The 19636-nt window shown below is 36.1% G+C and overlaps 1 protein-coding gene across 1 annotated transcript; it reads right to left on the bottom strand.

Moving 5' to 3' along the window:
- Positions 1-1084: 1084 nt before the first annotated feature.
- LOC147291210 (uncharacterized) lies at positions 1085-5110 on the bottom strand. The gene is made up of 6 exons (XM_086235897.1): positions 4406-5110; positions 2540-4231; positions 2013-2432; positions 1817-1906; positions 1498-1634; positions 1085-1304 (listed from the first exon to the last, which is right to left on the bottom strand). Exons 1-6 carry the CDS (start codon positions 5108-5110, stop codon positions 1085-1087), a joined length of 3264 nt encoding a protein of 1087 aa, XP_086092023.1.
- Positions 5111-19636: the final 14526 nt, after the last annotated feature.

The raw sequence follows: 19636 nt of genomic DNA, 5'->3' as shown, positions 1-19636 counted from the left end.
GCTCAATAAGTTTTTTGAGAGCTCGGTGGATGCAGATGCATTATTCTCCATCTAAATCTACATCTGTATTTTTAGGTTGCAGATAACATATTTTAGATTATAGATGCATATTTTAGGTTGCAAATGTAGCTTTCACATATAGGGCTTAGATTGCAGATATAGGTTATATCTGCAACTGCTGAGTACTCGGCAAGAACCAACAAGCGTTTGATAAGAATTGCTAAGCGCTAGCTAAGATTTTTGTCTTGCGACTTAAGTTTTGGGCCAAGTGGACTGTGGGTTATCTTTTTTTCTTATTTTGGGTTTATATTTAAAACTCCCTTTAAATTATACATAGATGCTCAAATACTAATTGATTAGTAAAAAATTAATAGATGTCTCTTAATGCTATACAATCACTGTATGACAAAAAATTTCAAAAAATTAACCAAACATTTATGAATGAGTATAGACTAAACTTTTCATGTAATAGATATTTATATCTATTGTGTCTATCTCTCCTCACGCGATACGCGATAGTTTTTTCCTACTATGGACTCTAAAAAGAACTGGTCAAGCCAACTACCCTCGCTTGATAGCTTCCATATTATACTTTGATCTCTTCGCTCTGGTATACCTAGAAGAGCCTCTTTGTCATTTCTTCAAGCAAATAAGAAATAGAGCACTTTAGGCCAGATTGGATGTGTTCCATGCACCCACTGTTCTATTTCACATAAAGTACATCTCAAATCTGGATAGATCAGAAGGGCAAGCTTGTCACATAAAGTACATCCCAAAGGAAAAATGTGTCTTCAATGTAGCTATGCGCTGCTATTTCTAGTGGAAAAAAGGTCATTTATGGATTACAACAATAAGACTCGAAAACAAAATTGTTGTAAATTCCTCATTGAGAATGTTTGAAACCTTCATAAAACTATTTGAACCATATTTATGAATCACATTGTAGACTAGATCTCTAGTAGAGGTGAGACTCACTTATCACTTGTATAGGCGAATATATGTGAGTCACACCTCTATTGTTGATGGTCTACATGTGGTATAGTGTGGTCTATGTAACATTACTCATGAAAACCAGTTCATTCCATTAATCATTAAAATCTTTAAGCTTCCTTTCAAGCCGCTCACTGTGACCTTCCACTTCAGGGTATTTGAGGCTTTGGTAGAAGTAGAGCTCTCGCAGATCCCGTAACTCTGTCTCTAACAACAATGCCTTGCTCTCATATCTTTCTTTGGTCAGCCCACCATCTTTGTCCACTAGTGTCTTATGTTCATTTGAATGTGCTTGTAGTCCCTCAGACAACAAACTAAACCAAGCAACAATTAAAGTATTAATGAAGTGAACGAGGAAAGCATAGAACAATGTATACGAGATGGATACAAAAACTTTCATCTAGCACTTATGTGCTTTGAGAAACCAATCATGTCTTCTACAAATGAATTTCGATAAGAAAACTAACATGAATATTCAGAATGTGAATATGTAACATTTATATCCACCTTTCAATATGGGCTTTATGCCTGTAATTTGAATTCAAAGCTTCAACAAGTTCATTATCAAGATTCTTGATCTTTGGCAAAGGATCAACTCCTACAACCTGAGAACTTCGAGTATCACTATGTTGTGTGTTATTCACCTAAAACAGTAAGAATCATATTTGAACAGATTGAATATAATCCAATGGACTTAAAGAAAACCGCACATCAGATAAATCTGTCATCAAGGCTTAAGCTGCCTATAAAAGAGATAAATGAATCGGATAAAAGATATCCAAAATGAAGGAAAAATCACCTCACTTTGAAATGAATCGATGCCTACCTTGTCTTGACCATGTGAATGCTTTTGTACTTGATTTATCTCCACCTTTGGTGTCCCATTGGATGAAATTATGTTAGTATCTTCATTTGTCTGTAATTGATAAGTATACAACAAATTGATAAATCCATATGCTTGATTAATTTTGATTTCAATGACATCAGAAAATTGAGGTAGGGAAGTAATAGCTGATACATACCTGTGGGAGCATTGAATCGATTGGAGTACTTATGTTTTTGGGTTCATAAAAACAAGGACAACTTGCATTGTTACAGTTAGTTCGGTCCTGATTTACTTCTGTCTTTTGCCTTGGCTCTTCTTTAGGAACTTGAGCTTTCTTCATGCACTCCACTTTTTCCTCCTCGAGGCTTCTCAGCTTCCTCTGGCATTCGTTGTTAGCCTTCCTCATCCGAGCAACTTCATTCTTCAGTTCAGCAACCTGGGCATGTAATGCTTCTCTTGCGGCTAAATCCCACTCCAGCTGCAAAACCTTTTCCTCAAGTACAACTTTACTACCCTTGAAATCTTCTAATTCAGACATAGCCTTCTCCATTATGGAGATTTTCTGAACATACGAGATTCTCTTTGCTTTCAGTTCTTCATAATCTGTGGATAATATCTGGAATGAAGCTTCAAGTCTTTCGTTTTCTATTCTTGCTCCATAGAATGATCTCTTCAGAGCCAAAGCATCGTCCTGAAGCAATTTTTTTTTTTCTGCAATTGAACCTTAAGGCATGAATTTTCTTCTGCTAGCTGCAACCTCTCATTTTCAGAAGCTTTAAGTTTTAAATTGAGCCCGACAACAATGCTTTCTAGTTTCTCTTCATTAGACCTCACATCCTCCAACAACCCTAGTACCTTTTCATGATCAGCCAACATAATATCTTGGTTTTGCTTGGAAGTTGCAAGCTCACCCATAAGACTTACAACCCTTGTTTCATACTCCAATTGTAGGATATCAAACTTGCTCTCATATAATTTAAGTTTTCCTTGGACTTCTTGAAGAGCAGCTTCAAGTAGGGTTTTGTCTGTGTGTAAACGATAAACTTCTAGTACAGCTTCTGAAGCTCTTCTCTCCTTTCCATCCCGAGTGACACATATTTGTTCAGTGAGGTGTCCAACCTCTTTTTGCAGGTTCTCAACTTCAATTTTCTTCTCCAAAAACATCTGTTTCAACATGCTTTCTTCTCGAGCAAGTTGCTCCTTATGGTTTTTGTTTCGAAGAAGAAGTGCATCTAGTTCTGAAATTATGGCTCTCTCTTTTGCGGTAATTCCTTCAAGTATTGAAGAACATTTTGCTTCTAAGTTTTCGACTTCCCTAAACGTATCAGAGAAAAACTTTTGTGATTCTTTCAATTCAGTTTCCAAGACTGTACAAAGCTCATGCAACTCCATGATCTGCTTCCTTAGATCTCCATTTGATTTCTGAAGCATACTACATTCCTCCACTAGACTTCTGTTGATATCTTGTAATTCTGAATAGGCTATATTCAAATTCTCACACTCTTCTCGAATTTCTGACCACTGTTGTTGCATGTCTTGCAATTTATGTCTCACATCAACCTTCTGTACCTCCATTTCAGCTTCCAAACTTATAACCTCATCCTGGAGATTCATTGCCTGAGATGCTGCATTTTGTAGTACTAAACGACTTGACTCCCTCTCGTCAGTCATATATCTCAATACAGCCTCCAAGCCACTTATCCGTTCTGATAATATTATATTTTCTTCTTGTAATTCAAACAAGTGGATTTCCAGTTCGTGTTGGTCGCTTTCTATCTCCAATGATTTCTTTGAAAGAGACTTGTTGGCTGAAGCTATAATATCATTCTGCAAATTATCCGAGCATTTAGAAGTGATATTGCCTTCTTTAGGAAAACTTGTCTTGTTTTCCTCAAACGGACTTCTCTCCCTTTGAAGATTAACAACCTGAGTTTCCCACTCCCATTTGCAATCTTGGGGAGCCTTGACACTTTCTTCGGTCATCATGTTGTAAGCCTTAAGATTTTGTGACTCTAAAATACTTTCCAACTTTTCAGAACTCATATATGTTGCTTCAGATTCCAACTTCATATGTAGACTTTTCAGTTCCTGACTAGAAGTGCTGGGACTATTCACCTTCAAATTATAGCCCTCTTGTTCATTGTGGAATTCATGAACAGTTTCAACCCTTTCCTTGACCACTTCTTCGTTACATTGGGGATCATCTCCTGCCAAAGTAATTACTGCTTCAAGTAATTTTTTCAGCTGGAAAAAAGTGTTCAAGATAGCTTCAACTTGTTCATTTTGGGTGATGTAATCTTCACTTAAGAAAACCTCTGAACTATCATAACTATCAGAACCATATTTCTGTGCATTATGTGCAGGCAAGTAAAGAGTACACGGTTGATTCTTCATCTCGGCTATAGAAAGTTGAAGCTGTCCATATAACTTGGAGAATAGTTTATACATCTTAGTGGCAACACTAGTGTAAGAGATGGTATAGACAATTGGGAGACAGTCTGTATCCCTAATTTCCTTTCATGCAAAAGATTCTAGCTTTTGTTGAAGTGTATCAATCGTAATTTCCTTCTCTCTTTCTTTGGTGCAAACTTTACATTGTTCGCCGTCAAGAAAACAAGCTTTATCGGGGAAGGCTTTCAACTGGAGCTCATGTTCCTCACATTCGTTTTCGTTATCTTCATATTGATTTTGCAGTTGATTATAAGAAAATCCTTCAATAATAATTTCCTTCTTCTTCAGTTCCTCCTCAAGATAACTTATTTGGTGTTTCAATTTGCTTACTTCACAATCGGGGGTAGTGAGAAGGCCATTTTTCAAACCCTCCAAGTGGGATGAATTAGAAGCAGCAATGCATGTCTGAAGATCATTTCGTGAATCTGTGACATGGATCACAGCTTCAATTTCTACGCTAGGAATTAGATGATCTCCATTTGCAAGGTCTATTTTTGTTGAATTATGAACAGCAAGAGCTTCAGATAATTTTTCTTCCAAGTTAATGATTTTGCTCTCCTTCTTTTGTAATTTATCCTTCCATTCTGCTTCCCATTCCATTAGAGTTTGGATCTTGAACCCTTGTTCTATCTCTATCTCATGTTTTTTCTCCTCCACAGTTCTTTCAAGAGATTGGATGGTACTTTCCAAGACCTGTGATTCCTGCCACTTCTGTAGCTGGAGCTTTTCAAATTGTGACTTGGAAAGTGAAAGATAAGCAATCTCATTCTTTTGCTCCTCCAGGGTTCCCTCCAGTTCCTGAAGAACAGAAACAAGCTCAATGTTTGCTTCTAAACCTTTCATTAGCATTTGATTGTTTCTGAAATTTAATCTCATATTCCAGTTCCCTCGAAGTTTTATCCAAATTTTGGGCCGCCAAAACTTCACTGGCCAATTGTTTTGCCTTTGCTTCCTCCAACAAGATTTTCAGTTTTTCAATTTCACTCACCATGCCATCACGTTCTGTGTGCAATGCTGAAAGCTCTACTACGAGATCTGCTTGGTAATTTGACTGGTCTGATAGTTACTTCCGCAATATTTGCAAATCAATCATTAGCTTTTGGGTATTTTGTTCCCACATCTTTGCTTCTGCCTTAAGTAACTCAATTGTAACTTGTGCAGCATTCAGGAGCTCTTTAGATGAATTGGCATTCTGTAGTGGTGATGTGACAGCAGCACTTGAAACTTGTCCAAAGTCATCTCTTGGATTTTGAAAATGGCTTCCTGATTCTGACATTTTTGATGAGAATCCTAGGTGATTTGTTCTTGAAGAATTATTAGAAGAACAAGAGCCATAAGAACTATTTTGCGAGCCTGTTGAATCTTTCGTTCCGACCAGATCTTTCATGATGCAACTTAATTTACTTCTAGGGGACAATTTTTCTTTGCACAAGAAACCCTCCAATGAGTCAACGCTACGACGTGAAGCTAATGCTGATAACCTTGCTTCCTGCAATAGTTGACGGCTTTGTTAGTCACAGACTATGAATTGAAAATATATGTCACATGTGTGGATTAGTATATGTAAAAGCAATGACCAACTAATTGATAGGTCCTTAATTCTTTGTAAACTTCAAATATTTACAATTTTTAAGACATTTTTTTTAAAACATTAGTATCAAATCTAACTCCTACCAACATGTTACTTGTACTGATCTAAAAGATAAAACCAAAACGAAAAGAAGACACTATATTAATTTTATGTTTCATGAAACTTAAAGTGGAACAAAAGATATATTACTGTTATGTATAAATGCATTGATAGCAGCACAGATTGCTAACAATTTGTATTTCAACCATAATAGCAAGAAAACTCTTTTTATAAGTCAAGGTAAGCATACCCTACAAAGTTCTTCTTGATGATATGCATTATCCCAGCAGTTACTAGATGAAGATCCAACACTCTTAGTGAATGTATCCTCAGATACTTCTGATTTGTTATCTATGTCATTGTAGTCAACGTTCATCTCGTCGATGTATAAGTTTGTGTAATTTCGTTGCTCATCCCTGTGAAAGTCCATTAACCTTTCAGAATAAGATATAACTTAAGAAATGTGAAAGCACTATAAAATGTTGTACTGAATTGCAAACCTGGGTTTTGTTCTTGGTGTTAGGCACTGAATTTTAACCTGCAAACAAGTTATAGGACCCAATTAAGTTTTTGGATTAGAAATGAAGTTAAGAACCTCTCCATGTTCTACAATGCACATCCTATATAAGCTAGTTTTTCATTTATGATTTTTTAACATTATTTCTTTCGACTTTAACTAGAGGTTTCTATTAATTTTACTAAGATATACACCAACTTGAAATGCAAAACATAGCATAGGTTCTAGAATTTCTTACTATGCATGAAGGTTTGCAGACTTTATGTAATAAAATTTACTTACTTTATACCCAGAAATGCATAAATAAACAATATAGCAAGCTTTTTTGGTGTGTGCTGCTCTTATATAGGATCACAGAAATAGAAATGAAGAAAAGTAGATGCATGTAAAAGAAAATAGATATTGGAGCTAAAGAACTTGGCCTTAGATGTGTTCACTTAAACATTTAGAGAAGTGCCCATTGACATAGTCCCCAAATTACTAATGAGTTTGAAGAGAAATTAAATAAATATCATACATAGTACTATATAAGCAAAAACTTAGCAAAACATGACAAATAATATGCAACTATTAGACACCAAGTGGAAACAATGGCAGATACTCACTTGTAAGAATGTCCCATGGTCACATTTTTTCAATTGTAAAGAAATAGGAACAGAAGCTCTTGAATTCATGTAGCCTGCCAAATTAACCGTAGCTTCTCCAAGAGTACCAAATCTAACTGAGCCCTACAGTATATGTCGTTCAAAATGAGTCAATTTGTTAATGTAGTAAACCTAATTGAATCAATAAAAAGTAAAAGAAAAAAAACCATTTATAATTCATATAAAACTGATTGGCATAAGCATCAGACCATGGCAACAACAAACTTTAAGAGGTATTCATCAACATCTTTGGAAGCATCATCCTGTGACACCCATGTAGACTCCAGTATTGTCTCTTCCCACAGACAGCTTCCATTGCGCACTGATGCTTTCCCAGACTTGGCTATGGATTTTCCTGTTTCCATAGGAATGATAGAAACAAAAAGCTTGTCCCATCCTTTTGGCACCTGAAATTGCGACATCCAATAAAGTATTGGAACTAACTTGTGCATGGAATATCAAATTTGATACACATATAGGTAGAAAGTCACATTGCATCATGTCTTTTTATGACTAACTTCTGACATCATATAAGCTAATGTAGCAGCTTAAAATATAAATGCATAAAGGAATTAATATTTATGGAGATTGAAACATAGAAAAAGTATGGAAATACAGTAAAACTTCACTATCAAGTTTAATAAACATATAGGTGAAAAATTTCATAGAAATTTTGAAAACTAGCCATTTTTCATTTGCATAACAGACTTTTAAGCCTTTTTCTTTTAGAGTTTTAGAAATCGTACTCTTGAGTAGTGCTCAAGTTTGAATCACCCTCAAGTAGTGTTCGAACTCTGTCGAGCACTGCTTGAGGGAAATTCGAGCACTACATGAGGAAAGCTAGAGCACTATTCGAGGATTAATTAGATTTCTAAAACTCTAAAAAAATGGCAAAATGTCTTTAAGTAGCACAAATTTTGACTAGTTTTCCAAATTTCTCAAACTCACATTAGATCATATCTTTTAACGTATGACCAACTTTGGACAACATATAAGTTAAATGTAGCAACATAAATGCTTGAAGGAATTAACTTCTATGGAGATTGAAACATGGAAAAAGAAAACCATGTATAATTAAATATGGAAGTTAAGAAGTAACCTGAAAAGCCTGAAAGTTAGAGAACTTGAACTTGAACTCGACTTTGTCACGGGGTTTTTGGGTCTTGTGCTTCAACAACCCAAACATTTTCTTCTTTCCCTTTTTGTCATTCACCTCCTTCCCAACCTCAAACAAACGCTCTCTGTCACTGCCAGTGTGAGCGTGCCACAAACAACTTGTAATGAGACAGAGTTTTAGCTGCGTTAGCCGTTAATGCTAAACAGTTTTCATTTCTTCTCAAAACTTGTATTTTTATAAGACTCCAATTAAAAAATGGGTAGTATCTAGCTCAAATGGGGTTATATAAAGATAAAACTAATGACTAATTATGGGGAAGACATTTGGCACAGACTATAACTGGGTTTTGATTAGACCGTATTAGCAATATATTTTAGTAATATTTAAGGTCCATCCCCTAAACCTTTAAATTTAAAGTCCTTTCTGAATAAATATACACATAGGCCATCATTCTAAGTTTCTAACTATCTCGATTTGTCCATTTGTAAGTTTCATTTATATTTATCAGGAAATTTAACACCAATTTAGTTTAGATCAATTGAAAGGCCATTTGCTCACTACAGCCCGGGTGGCCCAAATTTTTTTTCATGTTTTATTTTGTATTTTTATAATTTAAAGGCTTTTTAGTAAGATACCCACCTGAATTTTGACTCCATTTACAGGTTACCACTTAAATTAAAAATTGAAGCAAGTTGCCTCCTGAATTAAATTTTGTTTGCAAGTTACCACCTCTATCCAAATCCTCATGGGTTTTTTGGTCTTTTCATAGAGAAGAACTTGGGTGGGGAAGCTTTTGCCACCTCAGCATGCTGAGTGATAAGGCCCAACCAATTATAAGTGACCACATGTACAACCATTTTTTCTATTTTTACAAACTTGGAAAATTAATTAAAAATAGTTCCGAACTCAAAAAAATATACGGAAAATTCTTACGAACTCGTCTTGACTAATACTAATTGACTATAGAGTCAAATTACCAATTTGCCCTATGAGAGTTTCCAAAAAATTTAGGAAGTCTAGATTTATTTCTAAAAAATTAAAATACTCTAGACTCTTTAAAAATTCATAAGATAATCTTTCGAACTCCAAAAAATACAAGGTCTGCACCATTGGTCTTCTAAAAACTAATACTACCTGTCTCGTGAACACTTGCTATCCAAAAGACCTCTCGGTCTTAGAGGAAAATAAATTCAACAAAAATTCTAGAATTTTTGAAATGTCTCGAAAGAATTCTCTAAAATAGGTTTTTGGTAATTTCCAAAATATTTTTTAGAATTCTTCTGAGATTTTACGGAAATTCTATAATTTTTATAGAATTTATTTTATGGAGAAAAATTTATTTTAATTTATTTAGAAATAAATTTGGACTTCCCAAATTTTCTGGAAACTCTTAGAGGGCAAATTGGTAATTTTACTTTATAGTAAATTAGTATTATTCAAGATGAGTCGGTAGAATTTTTTGTATATTTTTCTGAGTCCGGAGCTATTTTTAATTAATTTTTAAAGCTTGTAAAAATAAAAAAATAGAAATAGAAAAATGGTTGTACATGTGGCCACCTGTAATTAGTTGGGCCTTACCACTCAGCATGCTGAGGTGACAAAAGCTTCCCCACCCAAGTTCTTCTCTATAAAAAGACTAAAAAACCCATGAGGATTTGGATGAAGGTGGTAACTTGTAAACCAAATTTAATTCATGGGACAACTTGTTTCAATTTTTAATTTAGGTAGTAACATGCAAATCGATTCAAAGTTCAAGTGGGTATCTTGCTAAAAAGCCTAATTTAATGATCTTAGTCTACAGCTCAATTCTCTTTCCTGATTTAGCTCATTTATCGTAGTCTTACTCTTTTAAAAGTTTAGTCCACCCAAACTTCAAATTTTGGCTCCGCCCTTATGTTACATTGGTTTTGTTTTTTTAATTTCAAATTTAGTATTGATCTGGTTTATTTTCAATAAATAAGATACTAATATGTATAGACATAATATTTAAAGAACAATATTTTTAGCAAACAATATTTTAGGACCGTTTATAACTAAAGTAGCATATACACATAGAAAAAACAAAGCTGACAGAGATTATGATGCCGTTCAAAGTGAGGAGAATCTCTCTCTATCTTTTTTTTTTTTTTTTCTAGTGGTTAAAAAAGGAGAATGGTTACGAGAGGATGTACAGATCTAAAATCTTGAATCATGTACATTAAATCATAAATTAATTTAAACTTTTAAAAGATGTTACCTAATTCCATAGTTGCATCCATGTGTCTATTAATGAAGGCGAGAGAAGAGTGTACCCATGCCCTATCCATTAAAAAAATCAGTTAAAAAGAGTTAAATGTTGTTTAGAAGCATCAAAGTTATTATGCATATTTTTTATGGTAAATGATAAAATAGTACATTGGCTTTTCACTTAAAGTTTTGGATGTAACAAATGGCATCTGAATCCTATGCTAATCTCTTATGTGCTAATCTCATACTAATCAATCAAAACTACATGTTTTATTGTGTAAGCTCATGATCAAAACTGTTCATTTTTTAAAAAAATTTTCAAAGATTATCTCTGCTAAAAATTAATCAAATCAGAAATTATTTAGTCATATAACTGTTATCAAATAAACATACGGTTTTAGTAACTATTAGACTTATTGTTTGTTTATTTAATAACAGTTACATAACCAAACGATTTCCAATTTTGTTGATTTTTTATAGAATTGATCTTTAAAGGGTAATTTAAAAAATGAACATTCCAATTAGGAACTTACACTATAAACGACATAATTTTTATTAATTAGTATGAGATCAGCAGAGAAGGGGTTAGTAACACTACAAGAAAAACATATTTGGGCGACCACACTTTGGGCGACGAACATATATTCGTCGCCCAAAGCAATTTAGGGCGACGAACAAGAACATTTGTCGCTCAATGTTATAAAGTTTTGGGCGACGAACAGATCCGTCGCCCAAAGGAGGTTTGGGCGACGAATAACACGTTCCTCGCCCAAAGTCACTTTGGGCGACGAACACATCTCGTCGCCTAAACATACGCAACAAACAATTAATTGAGAAATACATTGGGCGAGGAATATACATGTTCGTTGCCCAAAGTGTCTTTGGGCGAGGAAAACGTAAATTTGTCGCCCAAACATACTTTGGGTGACAAACTATTTCGTCGCCCAAACTCATTTTGGGCGAGGAATATACATATTCCTCGCCCAAAGGCTCTTTGGGTGACGACATTATGTTCGTCGCCCAAACATAATTTGGGCGAGGAATTTGTTCGTCGCCCAAAGGGTCATCCTGTTTTGTAATAATGGTTTGGGCGAGGAACTTCACATTTCGTCGCCCAAAGTCATTTTGGGCGACGAATTGTGAGGTTCCTCACCCAAGATAACTTTGGGCGACGAAATTTGTAGTTCCTCGCCCAAAGTAAGAATACTTTTTTGTTTACAATTTTATATATGTAATAGCATACGATACGATTGTATTTCCAAAGATCATAACCATTCATTTTTTAATTCCCCACTCAAGGATCATCCATGCAAAAAATTAGCTCAATCGGAGATGTAGAAGTTAGGTAACGGTGGTTGAACTTATGAACGATTGTAAATTTTCTAATACGAATCGAAGTATGAGATGAATTCCGATTTAGCCGATTTTTTGCAGGGATGATCTTCCAGTATAAACGAATAGAATGAACGGTTCCGATCGTTGAAATCACATTGTAGTCTTCACAAATTGTTGAATCGCCAAAATTTCTACCCAAAAGTTAATATAATTATACTCTTCAAGTGTATTTGTATGTAGAAGATCACTTTTTTATTGTGTTTTTAACGATCCGAACCGATCATTCCTTAGTGCCTCACTAAAAGATCATCAATGCAAAAAATTAACTCAATTGGAGATGTAGAAGTTAGGTTTAGCATTTAGGATGTATGAACGATCTTGATTCTTATAATAATAATCGAACGGGTAGATGAACTCCGATTGAGCCGATTTTTTCCAGGGTTGATCTTTGAGTATGAACATATATGAAGAATGGCTCTGATTGTGATAATCACGTTGTGGTCTTCACAAATATTGAAGCTACAAGGTTTTAACGAAAGAGTTGATATAATTTTATTCTTCAAATGCAAAAACCACTGATTTATATGTAGAACCTTATATGTCGATTGTGTTTTTAACGATCTGAACCGTTCATTTATTAGTTTGTCACTCAAAGATCATTCCTCTAAAATATTAGGTCAATTGGAGATCTAGAAGTTTGGTATTGGAGCTTGAACGTATGAACGATCATGGTTCATAAAAAAATTCAACTTTGGGCGACGAAATGTAGCTTTGGGCGACGAACAGTGCGTCGCCCAAAGTCTGAAATTATGGCGGGATAAAACGGTGCCCTAAAGTCAACGACTTTGGGCGACGAACATGAATTCGTCGCCCAAAGTGACTTTAGGCGAGGAATTAACACGTTCGTCGCCCAAAGGTACTTTGGGCGACGAACGTGTTAATTCCTCGCCTAAAGTCACTTTGGGCGACGAATTCATGTTCGTCGCCCAAAGTCTTTAAGTTTAACCCATCTTCTGGGTTCACTTCAGTCACTCTCTCTCACTCACTCCCTCGCCCTTGCAGCGCAGTCGCTCCTCCTTCCCTCAGCTCTCACTCCCTCTCAGCGCGCCGGCCACTCCCTCCTCCTTTCTCCTCCTCCTCCCTCCTCTCCCTCCTCTTCCTCCCTCCTTCCCCGAAACCCAAAACCCCCCCCCTTGGCAACCCACCCCCCCCCCCCGAAAACCCACCCCCCCCATCGGAGACCCACCCCCCTCCCCTGAAATCCACCCTCGCCGAAACCCACCCCCCCGAAAACCCACCCCCGCCGAAACCCACCCCCCAACGAAATTTGTCCGTCGCCCAAAGCACGTTCCAGCGAGGAAATCAGTTATTCATATCCCAAATCTTGTTTAGGCGACAGATAATTTCGTCGCCCAAACATGCTTTGGGCGACGAATAAGTGTGTTCGTCGCCCAAACCCTCTTTGGACGACGAAATTTGTCCGTCGCCTAAACATGCTTTGGGCGACGAATTTTATGTGTTAGGAGACGAAAAAAAATCCGTTGCCCCAGGTGTCTTTGGGCGACGAAATTTAGCAGTTCGTCGCCCAAACTCTTGGGCGTCACATTTTGGGCGTCCAAACGCTCGACGAACCCATTTCGTCGCCCAAACGTTTGGGCGACGAACTATACTTTGGGCGACGAATTTTGTTCCTCTCCCAAAACCTTTTTTCTTGTAGTGTAAAGGATCTAAATCCTAAAAATGTTCACGTAAATTGTTTAGAGAGGTTTAAAATGTTTTTTTTAAACCCACAATATAAACATCTACTATGTGCTTGTGCGGAGGCGAGCGTTTGCCGACTCTGTTTTTTTTTTTTTTTTTTTTTTTAATTTTTTTTTATATACTTGACGGTTGAAATTGTTAAACAATAATATATAAAATTTTGGTGAATGTGATTAAAATAATTATATTTTTGTGTTTTGTGTTGTTTTATATATTTTTCACATGTATATGTAACCAAAAAACATATGAAATTTTTATAAATATCATTTTTATATAATTTTAAGGTTGATAATAGGGGTGGGCATTAATACCAGAAATACCGAAATTGTCCCGTTCCGTCCCGGTCAATCCCGTCCTGAAATTTTGTTCCTTCATCCCGTCCCGTCTCGTTCTTAAATGGGACGGGATCGGTTCTGATGTTTGAAAACCATCTTGTCCCGTACCGTCCCGAATTATATTTTAAATTTTAAATTTTTTTTCTCTCTAACTATTTAATTATTATTTAAAATTTTTAAACTCTCTCTCTCTCTCTCTCCCCAACCCGTGACTTCCTTTTTCTTTCCTTCTCCCTTCCTTCTCCCTTCCTTCTCTCTCCAGCCCGTGCCTTCACTTTCTTTTCTTCTCTCATGTGCCCTCACTTTCTTCCCAGCCCTCACTTTCTTTTCTTCTCTCTTCCTTTCTCTTTCTTCTCACTTCCTCCATCTCTCTCTCGCGACCAGCACCTGACCAGCCACCCCAGCCACCTTAAACTCGAGCCACCCAACCACTTCCAGCTAGTGCGCGACCCAGCCCAGTCACCCAACTCACTGTCCAGCCACTTTCCCAGCGACCTATTTTTCTTCTTTTCTTCTTTTTGTCTGGGATCAGGTTGGTACCAAACCCGTACCGAATTGGTTTGGTCCGGGACGAGACGGTACCAGAGCTCCAAAACGCTCACCCCCGTCCCGTACCAATCCCGAATCCAAAGCATGAGATGGGAACGAGATGAGGTTAGTCCCGTCACCCCCCCCCCCCCCGGCCGGTCCCGTGCCCACCCCTAGTTGATAATGTTGTACAGTTCTACTAGGTTGTACTGAAATTATTCAACACTTTCATTAAAAAAAAAATCAGGGGTCGAGCACTAGGCTCATTAAAGTGGGCCGACTTGGAATAAGTTTTTGCATATGTGCATCGTTTTGTCCTTTTGGGCCATGGTTTTGGCTCAAAGAAAAAGCCCTATTCTTTAAAGAGGACATCCCTAAGACCTACTAGCGTAGATTCTTCATGTGCAAGAAGGTTAGGCATACGCTTTGCAACTGTCAATGGCTCAATTTCCTACCATTGGTATATTCCAATCATTTATGACTTAAGTAGGCTTTTGAGCTTATACTTCTTGTTCTTGGTGTATTGACTCTAGTGCAATTAATCAAATTTGTAATTCATTGCAGGGTATTCAGGTCACTAAGAAGTTAAGTGACGGTGAGATAATTTGAGAATGAGTTCTTTGACAATTTGGAACTCATGAGATTGAGAGACTTATGTTTAATCCAATTGACCCAAACACTTAAGGTAAGAATTGGGTTTGTGGATTAAGGCTCATTGGTGATGTAGTTTAACTCTAATCAAATAATTAAATGCATGATTTAAATATGTGATTATTACTAGCCATAGAAAAATATCTTAGAAAGTTTTAATTAATTTTAAACTTTTACTCCGTTGCGCTATGATAAGTAGATCCAACACTTCCCTCCCTAGCTAAGAGCCAAATGAACTATTTTTCTGGTGCCTAGGGTTTTTTTTTTTTTTTTTCTCTTATTATGTTCAACATTAAGTTAGCATTATGAATCCAGATATAATGCAGATCTGGCATCCATCCTTCAACGGAGGAGATTATGGTAGGGCAAAAGGTTCATGATCGTTTTGTACAAGGAAAGGGCATTAGTCTTATGGCCATCTACTCTCATTGCAAGAGTTTAATGGCTCAACTATGGGGCGTACATTGATCCAGAATTAGAGAATGGAAAACCGTGCTTAGCGTTGGATTGTTAACGTCATCATTTTAAACAAGTTCTAAAGATTGATTTGGAGCAATTCAAGCAACGTTGGTTTGTCATAAGTTTATCCAGATGCGGGTGTTGATTGATGTGTCTAGACCGATTTCATTGACTTGACTATTGATGCACATAAAGAAATTGCATTGATTAAGGAGTCCTCGTCAAGTAAGAATATTTTGGAGCAGAATTTAGAAAGTGAAGAGCTAGTTTTGGCTGGGCAAGAAATCAGAGGTTGAATTTTTTGGCGAGATTTGAAGATTCAAATAAGTTACGTGATTGTCAAATGAATGACGTGGAGGGGTTGGATAATTTGGCTAGTGGGTTGGAGTCTTCTTTCAGCTTAAATGATCAAGTCCGACATGTTAGCCCTTCATCTCCAAGATTGGATGACCCATTTAACTTAATCCCCCTCTTAAGAGAATTTTGTGTAGGTGGGTTGAGCCTTGTGAAGAAGTCTTCTAAAGGGAAACATAAAGGTAATGTGACTGGTATAGCATGTTTTGTACATGTCAAGAACATGAGTAATGCTCAAAAGGTGGGTTGGGGTTGGTGGAAGTTCTTGTTAATAAAGCTCTGGTGGCTACTATGCGAGGCTGGTGGCATCATAAGGTAAATGGTCCTACCGACATGCCTAATCCTTCCTTCTCTTTCTTGGAGGGTGGAGGGTGGAGGGAGGTTAGGGTTTGTGTGAGTTTTTTAGGTGGGTGCAAACCAAGGTTGGGAAATGGGTGGCTAAGCCAATGTGGTGCTGCTTATTACTTAGGAAAAGTTGCATATTGGTGAATCAGCGAAGGTTGCTAGTTCGCAGCCCCGCCAGGCAACATGAATTTGCTGACTTGAAAATGCTAAGGAATTGGAACCCTTGACAGTTAATAAGGAAGTTCCAAAAATTGTTTTTTGTTTCTCTTATGGGATTATTTGATATTATGTTTAAGAGGATTTTTTTTTCCTCGATCAAGATATCATGTTTAAAAGAGTTATTTATTAAATCTTTTTATGTCATGTTTAACTTTCTTGTCATGGTTGGTCACTTCAAGCCCTCGAATGTTTAGGCCCCAAACTCTATAGACACTCTATATATTGTGTTAAGCGGCCCAAGTAATACATAGGCCAACTTTGTATTGTGAGTACACCAAAATAACAATTAAGTGAAAATGGATGGAGGGTCGAGAGCCATACTTTTATAGTTCACCTTAGTCCCTAAAATCTCATGATCGGCCATGTTTTTTGTTTAAGGGTTAATTAGGTTGTTTTTTATAATTTTTATTTTTATATTATGTTTAGTGTTTTTTTTTTTTGTTAAGGATTTAATAGATTCATATTTTGATGATTTAACGTATTGCTTTTCTAGAAAACTTTGATTTGTGGCCAAAATTGATATTTTGTTGGTAAAATTTGGTCAACTAACGATTTCTGTAAAGGAATATGCTATTTGTCTCGACGTTTTTTCTTAGTAATATATTCTTTCTAACTTACATGGCAATCATGCATGAAACTCAACTAACAATTTCCGTTAAAGAATATGCTATTTGTCTCGACGTTTTTTCTTAACTATTCTTTCTTAACTTACATAGCATGCACCGAACTCTATAATAAAAAAATAAAAACTAAGAAAAAAAAAAGATAAACTCTGTAAAATGAATTGATGCCACGTAAATTGAAAAATAAAAGTTGAGAAGAAATAGTTTGAGACATTAAACATTTTCCTTTTAGTTAAAAGTGTCTAATGTTAACGATATGAGATGTACGAGTAATAAATGAAGCATGTTGGGTCGAATTATAATTAAATCAAAACTTAATTAAGAGGGTCCGCATAAAATTGACCCTTGATTTACCAAATTAAGCTTATCCACCAAACATTCTTCCCACTTACCAAAATAATCATCCCACCCAATTAACCACCTCTCTTCCTCCACCATTTTTCACTCACCCATGCATTCCCGCAAGCCTTAACTCTATTCTCTTGCCAAAAGTTCAAATCCACTATGCTAGCTATTATGTTGTTGTACCATCTTAGGAGGTCATAGTTCTACTTTGTCTTTCAACCAATTGATAGATACTTTATAGTAGGACTGCCATTTGGTTCGGTTTTTACCAAACTGATCAGCCACTGACTGAAATTTTTTGATTTTGTAAACCGATTTTCTCAATTCGAAAATCCAAAAGTCAAAACCGAAAAAGTTAGTAAATCGACCGATTACCAAAAAAATTGAAATATATACCAAAAAACTGAAACAATTAGTAAAATTTGATTATGTATACTATTATGTTAGTGGTACCATAAATACTAAACTACTAATATTATAAACAACTATACAAAATTATAAATGTATAATGTTATCATATTAATATTATCAAAAGTGTGATTTAAGATATAGAGTCATTCTCTAATAAAGTAAAAGTTATTATTTTTTGGAAGATAAGAACCTCATCTTTAGGTAAGTAATGCATATAAATATAAATATATATATATAAAAATATAAATATAAATATAAATATAAATATATATATCAACTCATATTTATCGGTATATATACATACTAAATTAATAGGATACGTACTAATATATATTATGAAACTACTTATACAGTTATACTAGTATATATTACTAATATTAATACTAGTACTGTATTAAACTACCAATAATAATCTTACAAATATATATCTATCAAACATCATATGTTATGCATCATATTGGATTAAATTTCAATTTATATTGGTATATATTAATTAGTATTATTATAATTAAACCAAAAATGAATCCAAAGTATTCGATACCAAATCGAACAAAAAACCAAAGTTTACCAAAAAATACCGAAGCGAAAAATATCGAAATTTTTGGTTTTGGTTTATGTAAGCCCCAATACCGAACTGAATCGACCAATGGACAACCCTACTTTATAGTTAAGGGTAAAATACTATTTGTAAAAGTTGATCAATGTGGCAAGTAAATGGTAAAGATGCGCGCATTTAATATTATCAAATACTTTAACAATATTATTAACAATTAACTACTCCTAAACAAATTCTTAAAATTAACCATAAATACAGCCAATAACATAATTAAATTAAGGACAAGAAGGCTGCTATACGCACACCCTTTTTCCTCTCATTGCACACCTTGCTATATATATATATTATGTAAAATTACAATTTTAACCCAATATTAAATTACTATAAAGGACTCATGGCCAAAAAAAAGTTACTATAAAGGACAATATTTATTTTAATAAAAATACCCAAACCCCAGCCCCACCGGAGATCGCCCCCGCCCCCACCCCAGCCGACCATGCTGACAACCCCCTTAGTCGGCTGGCCCGCCACCTCTCTCTATTTCTCTCTCCTCTTCCTCTCTCTCTCTCTCTCTTCTGCCTTAGCCACCCTTTCTCTTTATGTCCCCTCCCAGCCGGACTTAAGGGAGGTCAGCGACCCTGAAGGTGGCACCGCCGGCCTCCCTTAGGTCCGACAAGGATGGGACTCGAAGAGAGAGGGTGGCTAAGGCAGAAAAAAAAAAAAAAAGAGGGAAAAAAAGAGACAGAGACAGAGACAGAGGGAGAGAGAAAGGGACGAGGGAGGAGGGAAGTGGAAAGCCGACCGACCGGAGGGTTGCTAGGTTGGGTTTTTGGTTTTCTTTTTTTTCTATCTCTAAATCTTGAGTAATTTGTAAATGTAAGGGTGTGTACAAGGAGTAAAATTTCGTTTTTTAGGGGTATGGAAATTTTAACACCATACCAAATTTATTTCAAAAAATTTCGCCGAAATTTTCGATGTAGAGACCGGAGAGAGAGAGGGGAGGCAGAGACTGTAGCCGGAGAGGGAGCTGCAGATCGAGGCGCGCCGTCGTTGGAGGGAGATAAGAGATCCGGAGAGGGAGAAGGAAGAAAGAGATTAGGAGGGGAAGAGGGAGAGGGAAGAGAGAGATTATGAAGGGAGGAGAAAAATTGGTGAAGGGAGAAGAAAAAAAAAAAAGAGGAAGGCTGGAAGAAGACGAAGACCAGGTGAAGAGTGGAAGACCACTAGGGGAAGAAGAGGAAAAGTAAAGAAAAAACGAGGAAGTCACGTGGGAAGAAGAGGAAAAGGAAAGAAAAAAAAAAAAGAAGAGAAAA

Source organism: Dryas octopetala, chromosome 3 (assembly GCF_963921425.1).
Source record: "Dryas octopetala chromosome 3, drDryOcto1.1, whole genome shotgun sequence".
Classification (NCBI taxonomy): Eukaryota; Viridiplantae; Streptophyta; class Magnoliopsida; order Rosales; family Rosaceae; genus Dryas; species Dryas octopetala.
This window is presented reverse-complemented; position numbering and strand designations above follow the sequence as displayed.

What these genes read in the sequence shown, in the direction of transcription:
- LOC147291210 (XM_086235897.1), bottom strand. Translation starts at nt 5,110, where the DNA reads ATGAAAGGTTTAGAAGCAAACATTGAGCTTGTTTCTGTTCTTCAGGAA. An exon ending in TTGACGGCGAACAATGTAAA is followed by an intron (nt 4,232 to 4,405) that starts GTTTGCACCAAA and finishes TTATATGGACAG; the next exon opens with CTTCAACTTTCTATAGCCGA. An exon ending in TCGATTCAATGCTCCCACAG is followed by an intron (nt 1,907 to 2,012) that starts GTATGTATCAGC and finishes TATCAATTACAG; the next exon opens with ACAAATGAAGATACTAACAT.